We start from the raw sequence: 14,318 nt of genomic DNA on the forward strand, positions 1-14,318 counted from the left end.
GAATAAAAAAAATTCAGTACTGGCGCACTCCTTGTCTGGTGCGCCATTATTAGTTAGAACTAGTAATGGCGCACCAGACATAGGATGCGCCATTAGTATGTATGTAAAAATAATAATAATAAAAATTTATCACTAGTGGCGCACCTGTTTTCTGTTGCGCCATTAGTGTCTTTCACACTAATGGCGCATCACCAACTGGTGCGCCATTAGTATATAGTAGTGGCGCACTACTTCCCTGGTGCGCCATTAGTGTTAATCCTATCTATAGTCCTTTTTCTAGTAGTGTGTATAAGTTATGAAGAAAGCAATAGCAACATACTAAACGATCGTGTGCTAAGCTAACGGAATGGGTCAAGTCAATCACATCATTCTTTAATGATGTGACCCCGTTAATTAAATGACAACTCATGTCTATGGTTAGGAAACTTAACCATCTTTGATTCAACGAGCTAGTCAAGTAGATGCATACTAGTGACATACTGTTTGTCTATGTATTCACACATGTATTATGTTTCCGGTTAATACAATTCTAGCATGAATAATAAACATTTATCATGATATAAGGAAATAAATAATAACTTTATTATTACCTCTAGGGCATATTTCCTTCAAGAAGAATGAATGGGTGCCACATAAGAAACAAGCAGGTGATGACATCCTCGATAAGCCTTGTTATATTCACATCAATGAGGAAAACAAGACAGCCAAGTAAACTACTAGGTAGTGCATAGCCCTAAAGAGAATCTAGTCAGGGGAAGAAAAACAACCGACTGAACACATTGATGGTAATGGCAGCGACATAGAGGATCGCGCATGCGGCTACCCTGGCGAGGACGGGGTACTGCTGATTTTTGTTGTTCCAAACCAACAAGATACGACAAATTCATACCCATGAGGTCAATGCTATAAGTTGAGCACGCCCCAACCCTTGCAATCTTCACAAGTGCGATGAGCACGCCCCAACCCTTGCAGTCTTCACACGTTAATGTTTGTTCGTTAGTGTGTCAGTCCTGAATTATATGTGGTTCTTTGTGTGCTAGTATGTTGTTTGTTCATGTGAAATCGTGGTTTAATCTATGCATGTTAAAGTCATTTATCTATGCTGATTATTGTCAGGGGCACAGGACACCGGGTGCAAGATGTTTTCTTTGTAAGTTTCATGCAAAATATAGTGTTTGATACCCCATCTTTAGATGAAAAATATGAGTGATCATATGCTAGGACACCTGGTCATTTTCTCTCTAGGTTCGCCCCTACTCATTGTTGTTGTTGCGCCTATGCCTGTGTGTGGTGGTAATCTCACCACTCGAAGAAGAGTTCACCCCATGTCTTGCACGTAACAAAACAACTACATGTCTGTGCTACTAGTTCGTCTCTAATGCATGATGGGGATTTTTTTTTCAGCCAAACTAGGTGAAAAACATGGTTTTGAGCCTGCATTAACACAACGAGGCTCCATAGAGAAAACATAATAAATGGAAAAATGAGTCCAAAATGGTTGCTGATTTTTGTTGGTCCAAACCAATAGGATGCGATAAATTCACACCCAGGATTACAATGCTATAAGTTGAGGTTGGAAAACATACATCGAGCCATTTGTTATGTTTGGTAGCTTGCAATCAGTCTGGATCCTAGCAATTTTAGCAACCATTCTCATCATGCATAATATAATCCATCTGGAACAACAACCGCCTTTGAAAAAACTCCAAACTTCTAAAATCAGATCAAATCTGCACAATCGGATGTACTTACATCAATGGATAGAGGAGGAGCGGGTGTCTCAGATGGAGCAAAGGCGAACGGCAACAGAAATCCCAACGGGAAGGGCAACAACCTCGCCCCTACCGCGGCGGCTGTCACGGGAACCACACATGAACTCCTTGCCCCCTCCGCAGCAAACGAACTACCTTACCGCCACAGTGGTTGCCTCATGGGATGGGGGAAAGGGCCTTCGGCGTCCTCGCCAGTTCAGCAGGGACGAGCTCCACCTTCATCGAGGAGGCAACCTACTACTCCTGGTTGCTGTTGCCGGCGTGGCAACGAGTCGAGCAGTGGGGTGAGCATCAGTAACCATCGGCGCTAATGAAGAAGCAGTGAGAGAGGAGTGTCAATGGGGGGTTTGTGCAGCGAGGGGAGAGGAGTGTGAATGGGGGTTTGTGTGGCGTGGGGAGAGGAGTGGGGAATAATGGTTGTCTGGTATCGTCTCTCCTACTTCCCAAGGCGTGTAGGTGAGGGCCGCAGATGGTTCTGGAGCCAGACTAAATGAAAACGACTGATTCAGAAGTTTCTACTCAGCTAAGCCTAGCAATGCTTTAAGTTCCACGCAGGCTAGAATTTTGGTGCAATGCAGACATCCAAGGGGGCAAAAACAGCATCCCCAGAGCTTGTATGGAGACACCCTTATATTTCTTAACCTAATGTTGCACGTAATTTTAAAATGAGCATCTGTCTGGTGAATAATCAATCCGTTAAGAGCAACAACGACTCCCACCCCAAAATAGAAAACCGAAATGGAGTTTATGTTTCCGAAATTACAACGAGGCACTATATTAGGCCTACAACAGTTTAAATGTACAAGACCGAATAACAGGGAGAATCTCAGCCACCCACAATCATCACAAGAGCATATACCTATCATAATCATCATAGGTACTGGAATCAATTGCGATTTGATGAGAAATACAAATCTCATGAGTTTTAGCACAGCAGGATATTCTAGTGATGCTCGTATAACGCTTTCCCAATACTTTTGAGACCAGCTGGGCAGTAATATTCTCAAATTTATACTCTCAAAAGTGATACGTACGTAGTACATCTTTATAGTTCTTCTCACTCACGTGTATGCGCTCTACAAACTGATCAGCAGACATGATGCATGTGCTACTACTGCATCTCTCCAAAAACAAGCCAAACAGCAGCTGCCGATGCAACCGGTAATTACACGGTCATACTGTATATCTAACTGTATAAACGACGCCGTCGATCGCTGCAGCGGGTAGGCTGATGATTGCAGCCACCACCAACCACCGGCAGCAGAGGAAGACAGGCAGGACGGCGACGAAATGTACAAGGGGGGTGGGCGCCGGCGTCGATCAGCAGATGACGCACGAGTTGGGGTCCTCCTCGGCGCTGTGGACGACGTAGCGCGGCGGCGGCGGCGGCGGGTAGCCGTAGTGCGCGTAGGCGTAGTGCGGGTACACGGACATGGGCGGCTTCGCCTCCTGCTGCTTCTTGTCGCCGCCGTCCTTCTTGTCTCCGTCTTTCTTGTCGCCGTCCTTCTTGTCGCCCTCTTTCTTGTCTCCGGCGGGCTTCTTGTCCCCGCCGGCGTCCTTCTTGTCGTCCTTCTTCTCCTCCTTGGCCGGGCCGACGGAGACGATCTGCACGCCGGGGAAGAGCTTGCGCAGCTTGCCGACGACGGCGACGGGGTCGACGGTGCCCACGATGGTCATCTTCTGGTCCTTCATGTCCACGCCCAGCTGGTCGATGCCTGAGGCAGCCCAAATTGAGATACGGGTGAGAATTCTGGCCTTCAATTGAGCGCATAATTACTAGTGTGCGGCGAAGCAGAGCAGGAGGAAACAGGGATGAGTCAAGAGATAGTACCATGGAGACCGGAGACGGCCTTGAGCGCCTTGGCCTTGTGCCTGTCGTCGTGCACGTCCAGCTTGAGCACAACCTTCTGCAACCATGAGACAAGAGCCAAAAACAAAATCAGCAACCGGAGCAAGCAGCAATCAAGAACCGCAAAAGGGAACAAAATTAGCCCGCAGTTCGATCGATCGACAGCAAGCAATCACGGACGCACGCACCTTCATGGCGGCGAGCGACCGGGGAGGGTGCTTCAACGGCGGCGAACTGCTCCTACGGGCGAGCCGGCGGGAACTCAGCAACGGGGCAAGGCGGGAGGGCGGAGCGAAATGGAACGGCCGGCGTGTGCTGTGCAGTACTCTGTCTCTCTCTCTGGGCTCTGTCGATGGATTCTGTGGCTACTGGCGACGGACAAATGGTGGATGGCAAGGGGAGTGGCCGGCCACTGGTTTTATAGACGGCTGGCACCGGAGCGCGGCCCGGCGTGGCGTGGCTCGAGCCAGGCCCGGCGTTTGCGTTTACGTTGGGGCCAAGGAAGCCGCGACGAAGCTCGCCACGGGCGGATCGGGGCGGGATCCCGCGGTATCAAACACCGGTTGATTATGCAGAAAAAACAAACACCGTTGGATCAAACACCGGTGGATTATGCCGAAAAAACGAACGCGGTTGGATAACCGCTCGGCGGCAAGACGTACTTTCTTTTTGAGGGGTACGGCAAGACGACTACTAGTACATAATCATAAGGCCAACTCCGCCGCGCGACCCCATTCTATCCGGATGCATCCGTTTAGAATAACATGAATGAACCAGACGATCCAGCGTGCGGGAGCAAACGAACTTTTGTCCGTTTTATGTCCACTTTCGACCCATCCCAGGCCCAACTTTGCGCCGATTTTGGGGTCAAATGGACAGCGCACGGACGGACGGGACGCGCGCGCTTGTCATCCCCTGGCCCGCCTGTCCGTGGCACAAAGTATAACCACCCCCACGCCCCATTTGGCGCCATTTTCCCCAAACCCTCCCACGTCCCGCCGCCCCCTTCCTCCCCCGTCCAAGGCCGACGCGCAACCGGATTCCGGCGGCCTGGCCGTCGACCCGCCCGGAAAGGTCAAGAAGAAGGCGGCCAAGGCGCCACGGAAGCGGCGGTCGGAGTGCACGCCGGAGGAGCTCGCCATGTTGGACGCGGAATCGGCGAAGAGGAGAAACCGGAGGGCGGTCGTCAAAGGCAATGCCGCCACGGCCAATTTCACCGCCGAGCGCGATGCGATGGAGGCCGCGCGGCGCAAGGCCGAGGTCGAGGAGAAGGAGGCCATCATCAAAAAAGCGCACGTCCTCCTCGTGCTTGGCATTTGTTGTCCGGCCGGTTTCTCTGCAGTGGCCGTCGGCCCGGCGAGCACAGGTTCGTCGGTCGCCAGGCCTCCGCACTGCCAGTCGCCCATGTCGCAGACCGCGCCTATGTCGCCCGCCTTCCCCCCGCCAAGGCACGACGGCCAGACCCGTTTCTCGGGGTCGTCGGACGTTGGCGTGATCGCGCCGTCCACCCCACGCCCCTCGGTCGTCATCGACCTCAATGTCACACCGGGGTCCAGCAACGGCGGCCGGCCGGCTGTCGAGATGCAAAGAAAGCAAGCACAGGCACCGTTTGCGGGCACCATGTCGTCCCTCCGCGTCTTGTTCGACAGAATGCCAACACCAACGCCACCGGTCGACGACCCCTTCTACGACCAGTTCATGGAGGATATGATCTTCGAGGGTGGGCATGGCCGTGCCTATGATCCCGAAGAGACCCAAAGTCAGGACGGCCACGCCCAGTACGTTGCCGATGAAGAGCCCGACGACCGTGCTGACTACGACCATGGTGACTCGTGGCATGAAGACGATGACATCTATTGCGAAGGTGATAGTGATGAAGAAGGAGACAATGACATTGATATTGGTGGCGAGCCATTGTTCATCGACGAGCTCACCCAAAAAGCGGAAGCACAAAAGAGAAGGAAGAACATTCGCACGGGTTAATATATACAAGAGGAGGACAAGTTGATTTGCCAATGTTGGATGGAGATTAGCCAAGTTGTGTTGCCAGCGAGGGGTGTAGGCCGCTGGCTCTGTTGCCGGCGTGAACTAGGGCCGCTGGCTTGAACTAGAGTTTGGTATTTCGAATGTTGTTATTTTTAAAATGGAGGCGGACAAGATGGAGCCAAAGAATGCGGCCGCGCGCTGGGCGCACGGCCACCGCATCTCAAAACGGGTCCGACACGATCCCGTCGGTCTACTCAAATAGACAGACACTACCGGACTCGCGGGCTATGCCTACGGCCACGGGCCGTCGGCATAGATCTATGCCTACGGCTGCCGTCGGCATAGCCCCGTCGGCGTAGATGTCGTCAGCGTAGTCTTGTCAGACCGTCGGCATAGTATAGCCGTCGGCATAGGGGCCTATGCCGACGGCCTGACGTCAGCCGTCGGCATAGTATAGCCGTCGGCAGTGTTTTTCGTCTGACGGCAACGGACGGCGCCGTCAAAAGCGTTGACGAATCACGCAATGCCACGTCGCAGAGCTATGCCGACGGCAAAGCCGTCGGCATACCTCTGCCACGTGGCGACCCGTGGTGTCCCTGGTGGCAGGGCTATGCCTACAGCAAAGCCGTAAGCATAGATGAATCTCTGCCACGTGGCAGCTCCTGGTTTCTCCTGGCAGCAGGGCTATGCCTACGGCAAAGCCGTCGGCATAGATTTTCATATATGCCTACGGCTTAGCTGTAGGCATAGATGTGCCACGTGGGAAGCCCTGGTAACTCCTGGGCGTATATATGCCGACGGCTTTGCCGTAGGCATAGTTTTTTTTCCTGTTTTCTCTTTTCCAATTCATTTGACAGCATTTCAAAACAGAACAATATGAAATTATGCAGAAATATGACAATTCATCATGTAAACATACTCAAGTTCATCTAAACATACTCAAGTTCACCATCATCATCTAAACATACTCAAGTTCATCACATCATCTAAAGATCATCACCGACGGAAGTTCATGAACATAAAAGTAGTGTAAGACATGAAACATGATAAAAGTAGGAATATGAAAGGCATGGCACGATGGCCACATGCACGGAATCATCAAGCAAGACCACCTCCGCCAAAACCACCACCTCCGCCAAAACCACCACCTCCTCCGCCAAAACCACCACCACCTCCGCCAAAACCGCCATCGCGACCACCACCACTCTGCCAGATCGGAGTGACTGGGGTCGACGGAGCAGGAGTCGAGCCACCGGTCCCCTACATGTTTCAGAAAAGATTCTAACGGTAAATATGATATGATAGTGTTTCATGAACGAGAACTAGTTTGCTAGTAGTTAGGCAAATGTACTAACCGGACCATCACTGCCTAGTGCCACCCATTCATCGAACATGGGCACGTGTGGGGGTTCTCCCGCAGGTGGTGGTGGGGGTCCCATTTGTGGTGGATCCGTGCGGTTAGTCCAAGACGCCAACATAGCCTGAATGTTAGTTAAACAAGCAAACTAGAAGATCAGAAGGAATGAAAGTGCAAAAATTTAGCTTGGTTTTAAGAGGGCAAAACTAACCGTCATCATCTGACGGTTGTAATCATCGTTTGCCTTCACTCGTTTCAAGTACTCCCGCACCTCGAGATTCCTATGCTCGACAAACTCCTTATATGCCTACATAATTTAGGTTGTTTCTAAGTGAGCAATGCTGAAAATAAACTGAGAATGCTAGATAGAAAAAGATAAAGAGGAAGTACTTATAGCATGCTGGTGGGCTAAGGGAGTCTGTGAACGCCCCGTACTCTCTAACTGGCTCGGGTTGGTAGCCCGAAGCTGTGTGTACGAGATCGAAGGAGTGATCAAGCCGTCGAAACACGGATACCGGCCATTCTTCTTCCCCTGGATGGCCACCACCGCCGTGTCATCGATCTGAGACTGGGCGACCTCAGCAACAGGAACATCCGGATGCAACTCCTGATAGTGATGAATGTAAGACCCCATGTGCTCCTCGGTCTTGCCGTAGTACTGGCTCTCGCCCTCCTTGCGATGACTCCGCTCGCGGGCCAGCTTCCACGACTCCATGCCTGAGAGCGGCCTCTTCAACTTGTCCTCCTACAACGTCAAATAGAAGTCAGCCATACATAAGAACATGACGTAAAGAAGAACAAAAATGCATCATGCACATAGATATACCTTCATGGCCTTGAAGCCCCAGTGGTTCCTGTTTCCTTGGCCGTGTGTCCCGTCGTCTCCACGGTTAGCCCGGGCCTTGATGCTCTTGACAGCAAACTCTGCATTGGCAACGAGCCACCTATCCACCAAACTCGCCCATCCATCATGCCTTCCATAGCACCAATAAGGAACAACCTATGCAAATTTTGGAAGCATGGCATGTGAGCACGAAACATATAGTTGACTGCTTGAAACAATGAAAAGTTAGTAATAGTTACCATCATTAACTGCTCCTTGCTCAAGGTAAGTCGTAGCTTCTGCGCTTGAGTTTTGGTCATCTTTTGGTGCAGGTAGTAGTGGTAGTACTGCGAGACGGGAACCCAGTGCACCTCGTACTGCAACTAACGAGCTTTCTTCTTCGCAGCCGCAAGCAAGACCACGTCGGCTCTGGCCTTGTGCTCGTCAAGAACTCTATAGAGTTGCTGCAATCATGCATAAACCAGAGGCAAACAAGGCATGAGTTGAGTGATTCAATGATAAACTATGAACGAAACTGAAGACAAGTGATTCAGAAGAGAACTTACCCAAAATTTGGTGATCACGGCCTTAGCGGTCGTCCCGTACTCCGCGTTGCTGCAAGCCTCGTAGTGGGCCCAGCTCGTGGCCAAAACCCGCTGCTGCGGGTCCCTGTCTGGCCGCCGGCAGAATAGGCCAGGCCAAAACTCCTTCAACAGGACAGTGATAAGGCCGTTCAGTTTACGGCCCTTTCCGCGAAGGATCCAGTTTCTGCAAAAGAATCAAATGATTGCCATGTGTACAATAAGAAAATGTTGTCATGTGTTGAAAATATGATTGAGAGGCACTTACTCTGTCCCCACAGGTTCAATGAGCCACTTGTGCTCCTCGATAGAAGGTGGTGTAGGTAGTCCGGCATTACCATGCAACCACCCCTGCGGAGCACCCGGTGGCAAGTCACCCCACAACGCGGGATCAACCTCCCCTCCACCCTCCTCGCCCTCCTCCTCACCCTCCTCCTCGGCCTCCTCCTCCTCACCCTCCTCCTCGGCCTCCTCCTCCTCACCCTCCTCCTCGGCCTCCTCCTCCTCGCCATCAGGAACATACTCCTCCTCCTCAGACTCAGAAGGTGCCTCTGTATAGGAGGGCATCGAAGAAGACCCTCCTATTTCAGACACGGCCCGAAGTTTTTTGCCCCGGTTGCCTCTCCCCCCACCTCCTCCTCCTCTAGGGGCTCTCCCCCCACCGCCTCCTCCTCTAGGGTCTCCTCCCCCGACCCCTCCACCTCCCTGTGAGGTGTCATCCTCACGTAGTCGGGAGGGAACCTTGTGGGCTCGTCCACTCCGAGTAAGTCCTTTAAATTTACTGAGGAAACTAGCGCCGCTGGACTTGCCCATGATTAGCAAACCTGCATTGAGAAGAGAATAAACAATTAGTAAGGATATCAATTAAACAAGCATACAGGAAAAACATTAATACCAGAAGATCACATTAAGCATACTATTGTAATGATCATTAAAAGAACTTACATTTTCTAGAACCCATATAAATCATCACTATTGTAATCTATTTGTGGACCGGTCTCATCATCACTATCATGCATATCTTCTTCGTTGTCTGACGGAGGTGGAGGCTCTTCCTCATCGTCAGCGTCTTCATTTAACTTTTCAAGCATAATTATGTCTCTTTGATTCACAACTGCCTCACCATCAATCCGTGCGTCGTCGTCGTTTGGGTCCAGGTCAACATAACCCAAGTCATCATCCTCGTTGTTTCGGACCACGTCATCATGTTCCTCTTGATAGAACACTCCCTCGTATGTCATGGGGTTTATGTTGTTGTAATCATCATCGTTCGGGTCCGGTAGCTTACCATGCGGTGACACCTTGAACACAACTTCCCAACCCTTTAGGTACTCTTTCTGGCATGGGTAAGGCAGATAATATACTTGTGTGGCCTGGGTAGCGGCGATAAAGAGATCAGCTCCGGCATAGACGGTTGATGGTTTAACTTCAACTAAACCAACAGAAGGCGTATGTCTCAGACCCTTTTTGGGGTCGAACCATCGGCATTTGAACACAGTGAGACTTAGGTGTTCGCGGCCACGTTTGAATGTAAGCTCGTATATTTTTCCTACCCTTCCGTAGTAATGTACTTTATTATCTCCTTCAGTGAAGACTCCGGTATTTATGGTTTTGGGATCAGGCCGACTGTTCTGGTGCTCCTCTGTATGGAAGCGATACCCATTCACATCATACTTTTCGCATGTCATGACGACAGGATCAAAACCCATGGAAACTCATCTCAATTCTTCATCCATTGATTCGGTCGGATCATTTCCCTACAAGTTTAATTGAAATTATAGGGTGCATGAATTTAATTGAAATTATAGGGTGCATGAGTTTAATTGAAAGTGTGAAAAATTACTTTCTCCATGAACCACGCAACGAAATTTTTCCTTCCATCGGCACCCTTTCGGAGAAGAGCAAGTGGCTCCGCTTCAGAAGGAGGCAGCATTCCCGTCCATTCTTCTTCAACGAATCGACTACAATAAGAAAAGCGGTATAAGAACTAGGCAAAGTGAACATAACGAATTGACTAAAAGAATGGTGCAAAGGTATTACCTCATCCACTCATCCTCAACTTCCTTGATGTTGTGCAAGATATAGAACATGACATCCTCCCACTCATCTCGTGGCATGAGATAAGATTTCGAGCATCCAGCCCTACCACCTTGCCCGATGAATAGAGGCAACTTGGGTTTATACTTGGGTTCTTCTGTATTGTATCGAGACACCTTATTGTGCAATGTGGGAGCATGGTCCAGATAGTAGGCTGTCCGGAGGTCTGCCACCTCCTCTAGGATAACTGCCTCAGCTATGGAAGCTTCAATCTTAGCTTTGTTTCCACATTTCTGTCTCAGATGCTTGTTCTGTCTCTCAGGGCCGTACTGCCAACGATTCTGCACAGGGCCCCCCAACAATACCTCGTTCGGGAGGTGCAAAAGGAGATGTGTCATCGGAGTAAAGAAGCCTGGCGGGAAGATCTTCTCTAGCTTGCATATCAACTCCGGCGCCTTCTTATGCATTTCTTTTATCTTCTCAGGACATACTTCTTTAGCACAAAGCGTGCGGAAGAAATGGCTTAACTCCGCAAGCACACGCCAGACACGCTCGGGAACATAGCCCCGAACCATCACCGGCATAATCCGCTCAATCCATACATGATAGTCATGACTCTTGAGCCCGGTCACTCTGCCCGTTGAAAGATTGACCCCCTTACTTATATTCGACGCATAACCATCAGTGAACTTCACGACGTGTTTCAGCCACTTGAATGTCTCCATCTTATGATCCTTTTTAAGTACGAAGTCAGCATCTGGCTTGAACCAAGATTTTCGACTGCCTGTGGGAGGCTGCATGTGTAGACGTGGTCTATCACAAATATTCTGTTGATCAACTCTAGCATTAACATTATCCTTTGTCTTATCAGGAATGTTGAGGATCGTGTGAAAAAGGGACTCTGCGACATTCTTTTCGGTGTGCATCACGTCTATGTTGTATGGAAGTTTGAGGTCCTTAAAATAGGGAAGCTGCGTGAAGGGTAAATGTGAGTCCAGTTGTGCGTCTCACCATATCCTTCAAAAAAATTCCCTTTACTTTTTCCTTTGCCCTCGCCTTCGTCTTCGCCTGTGGCTTTGCCTTTGCCTTTGCATTTGCCTTTCCCCTCACTGGCAGGCTTAAGAGCTTTCAGCTGAGCAAGCACATCTGCACCAGAAAACGTTGGAATCTCGTTTACTTCATGGACAACTTTGCCTTTTGTGAAGTTCTTCTTGTCTTCTCTATCAGGATGGTCTGGAGGGAGGAACTGTCGATGCAGGTCAAATGCAACATACTTGCCACCCTTCTTCAGCCAAATGAAAATCAAGGCCTGCATGCACACTGGGCAAGGCATCTTTCCACTTGTACACCATCCGCAGAACAAGGCATAACCGGGAAAGTCATGCATGCAATATTGTAGCCAAACTTTCATCAAGAAATTTTTCTGCAGATGTCGGTCATATGTCAACCTCGGGAAGTACCAAGAATGGTGCAAATCATCCACCAACGGCTGCATAAACACACTCAAATTCTTCCCCGGATATTCAGGCCCCGGAATTATAAGCGACAGGAACATGGTCTTGCGTTGCATTATGGCGCCGGGAGGGAGATTCAGCGGAATAACAAATACGGGCCAACAGCTGTATGGATTAGACGACATACCATATGGATTGAACCCATCACCTGTTATAGCAATTCTGACATTCCCAGCCTCGGCTGCTTCCTCCGGGTACTCTATATCGAATGAGTTCCATGCTTCACCTCCTGATGGATGTACAATTTATTTTGGATTGTACCTTTTCCCTTCCTTGTGCCACTTCATCATTTTGGCAGACTCCTCGGTGATGAAAAGGCGCTGCAGTCTTTTTATAAAATCAAGATACCGAAGAACCTTCATAGGGATTTTTAGCTGCTGCTTCTGACCATGCTTATCGACCACCTCAATATACCGAGAGGAACCGCACTTCCTACAGTACTTGTCATCCGCATACTCATGCCTAAACAAAAGGCAATTCTTTGGACAAACATGTATTTTCTCATAGTCCATCGAGAGCGCCTTCATGATTTTCTTCGTGCCGTACATGGTTTTCGGCAGTTCATGGCCCTCATGCAGGCTGTTAGCCCATACTCCCAGAAATGCTTCGAAGCAACCTCGGCTACAGCCGTACTCAGCCTTGACTGCCATCAGTTGCGAGATGACATCCAGCACAGACAACTTGGCACCCTCATAGAGAGGTTTCTTTGACGAGGCCAAGATTTCCAGGAAGGCCTTTGCGGTTTCCTTCGGCTCCTCCGGTTCATTCGCTGAATGTGACGGAGGTGTCGGCTGTGCAGCAAAGACATCATCTAGCATGTCTCTAACCCCATCGTCCTCATAACCAGCGACGCGTTGTCGTATCACATCCTCTCTACCACGGTCCCGCTGGGCAAAGTTTATCAGCATATTAAAGTTGGGCACAAATCCATGCGTGCGAAGGTGCTTAGTCATCTCACTCTTATCTCTGCAGATACGCCTCTTACATATGGCACACGGGCATGCTGGCACCATCCTCATTGGACTACGGAATATCTCTTTCAAAAACACATCAGTTTTCTCGACCCACTCTGTTGTTACTTGATTCTGACGGAAAAGCCCACTATGCATCCACTGATTATCTGCCATCTCTGCTTTATTGGAAGCCACACAACAAAATTAAGGATTCATTTAAATTACTCACATCAATATTTTATTTTTTACAAGGTTGACGAGAAACGACATTTAATCCACCTACATCTCTAATAGGTAAAGATGGGTCCTAATCCCACCCGAGAATGTGTAGATTGAGTACATTGTCCATGCTCTACCCCATTCCGAGACAAAATTTCGGCAGCACCTCCCCGCTGTTCTCCAAATACACGTCTCGGCAAAATGCCAAGAGAATGTGCATCCGGAGAACAACAGGGAGGCGCCGCCAAAATCCTGTCTCGGAACGGGGTAGAGCATGAACAACGTACCCAATCTACACATCCTCGGGCTGTCCGTGGAAAGCGCTGGACAATCCGAAAGAGCTGCGGTGATAAATATGCAATTGAATGCATATTCATTGATGCAACCCTTTCGGACGGGAGACCTAGGTTACGCGACTTGATGTGAAAATTTAATCTAGTGACATGGAAAAAAAAGTGGACGAGGTCATGGAATTGTTGCTCACCCTCAGATGTAGAGGATGTAGTCGATCAAAGGACGGACGATCGTGGACCAACACCTCCAACGTCGACGATCACTCCACGAAGATGGAACACCACAAATCCTGTTAATTCCACCGAGTGAAAAAATTAGGTCATCACCTCACATTAAGCATTGACACATTAAACTATGAAAAAAAATCATATTTTCTCAAGTGTCAATTTTGGAAGCACTTATTATATCCCAATTGAGGTAATCACCTCACATTAAGCACTGACATATCATTTTTTTAGCAAGATCATCATGATGAAATAACCACTTATCATATCCCAAATTTGAAGCACATCTCACATAGCTACTTAACAACATCACAAACTGAAAATAAAAACTAAATCATGCATCCATTCATTTTGCCGAGATTCATCCATCCATCTAAGACACATAGAACATTCATCCATCTAACAACCTAACAGCATCCAGCATCCATCCATTCATACATCCAACATCCATCCATTCATACATCCAACAGTAGCTAAATCATGCAAAAAATGAAGAAAAAAAGACAAAGGAGTGCTAGCTCACCGAGGAGAGCAGTGTCGCGGCTGTGGAGTTGGGGCCGGCGGTGCAGGGGACGGGAGGGCCGGGGCATGGCTGGGCCGGCCAGAGAAGCACGGCCAACGGGAGGGCCAGGGCGGTGCGGCCGGCGGGGAGGTCAGGGCGCATGGGGGTGGAGAGGGCAGGGGCGGGGTCGCGCGCGGCGGCGCCGGG

At 49.5% G+C, this 14,318-nt stretch overlaps 1 protein-coding gene across 1 annotated transcript; it reads right to left on the bottom strand.

Annotated features, from left to right (window-relative positions):
• Nucleotides 1-2,760: 2,760 nt before the first annotated feature.
• Nucleotides 2,761-4,083, bottom strand: LOC123186479 (heavy metal-associated isoprenylated plant protein 39). Its single transcript, XM_044598243.1, has 3 exons — nucleotides 3,810-4,083; nucleotides 3,604-3,679; nucleotides 2,761-3,487 (listed from the first exon to the last, which is right to left on the bottom strand). The coding sequence occupies exons 1-3, from the start codon at nucleotides 3,813-3,815 to the stop codon at nucleotides 3,093-3,095; spliced, it is 477 nt and encodes a 158-aa protein (XP_044454178.1). The 5' UTR covers nucleotides 3,816-4,083; the 3' UTR covers nucleotides 2,761-3,092.
• Nucleotides 4,084-14,318: the final 10,235 nt, after the last annotated feature.

Source organism: Triticum aestivum, chromosome 2A (assembly GCF_018294505.1).
Source record: "Triticum aestivum cultivar Chinese Spring chromosome 2A, IWGSC CS RefSeq v2.1, whole genome shotgun sequence".
Lineage (NCBI taxonomy): Eukaryota > Viridiplantae > Streptophyta > Magnoliopsida > Poales > Poaceae > Triticum > Triticum aestivum.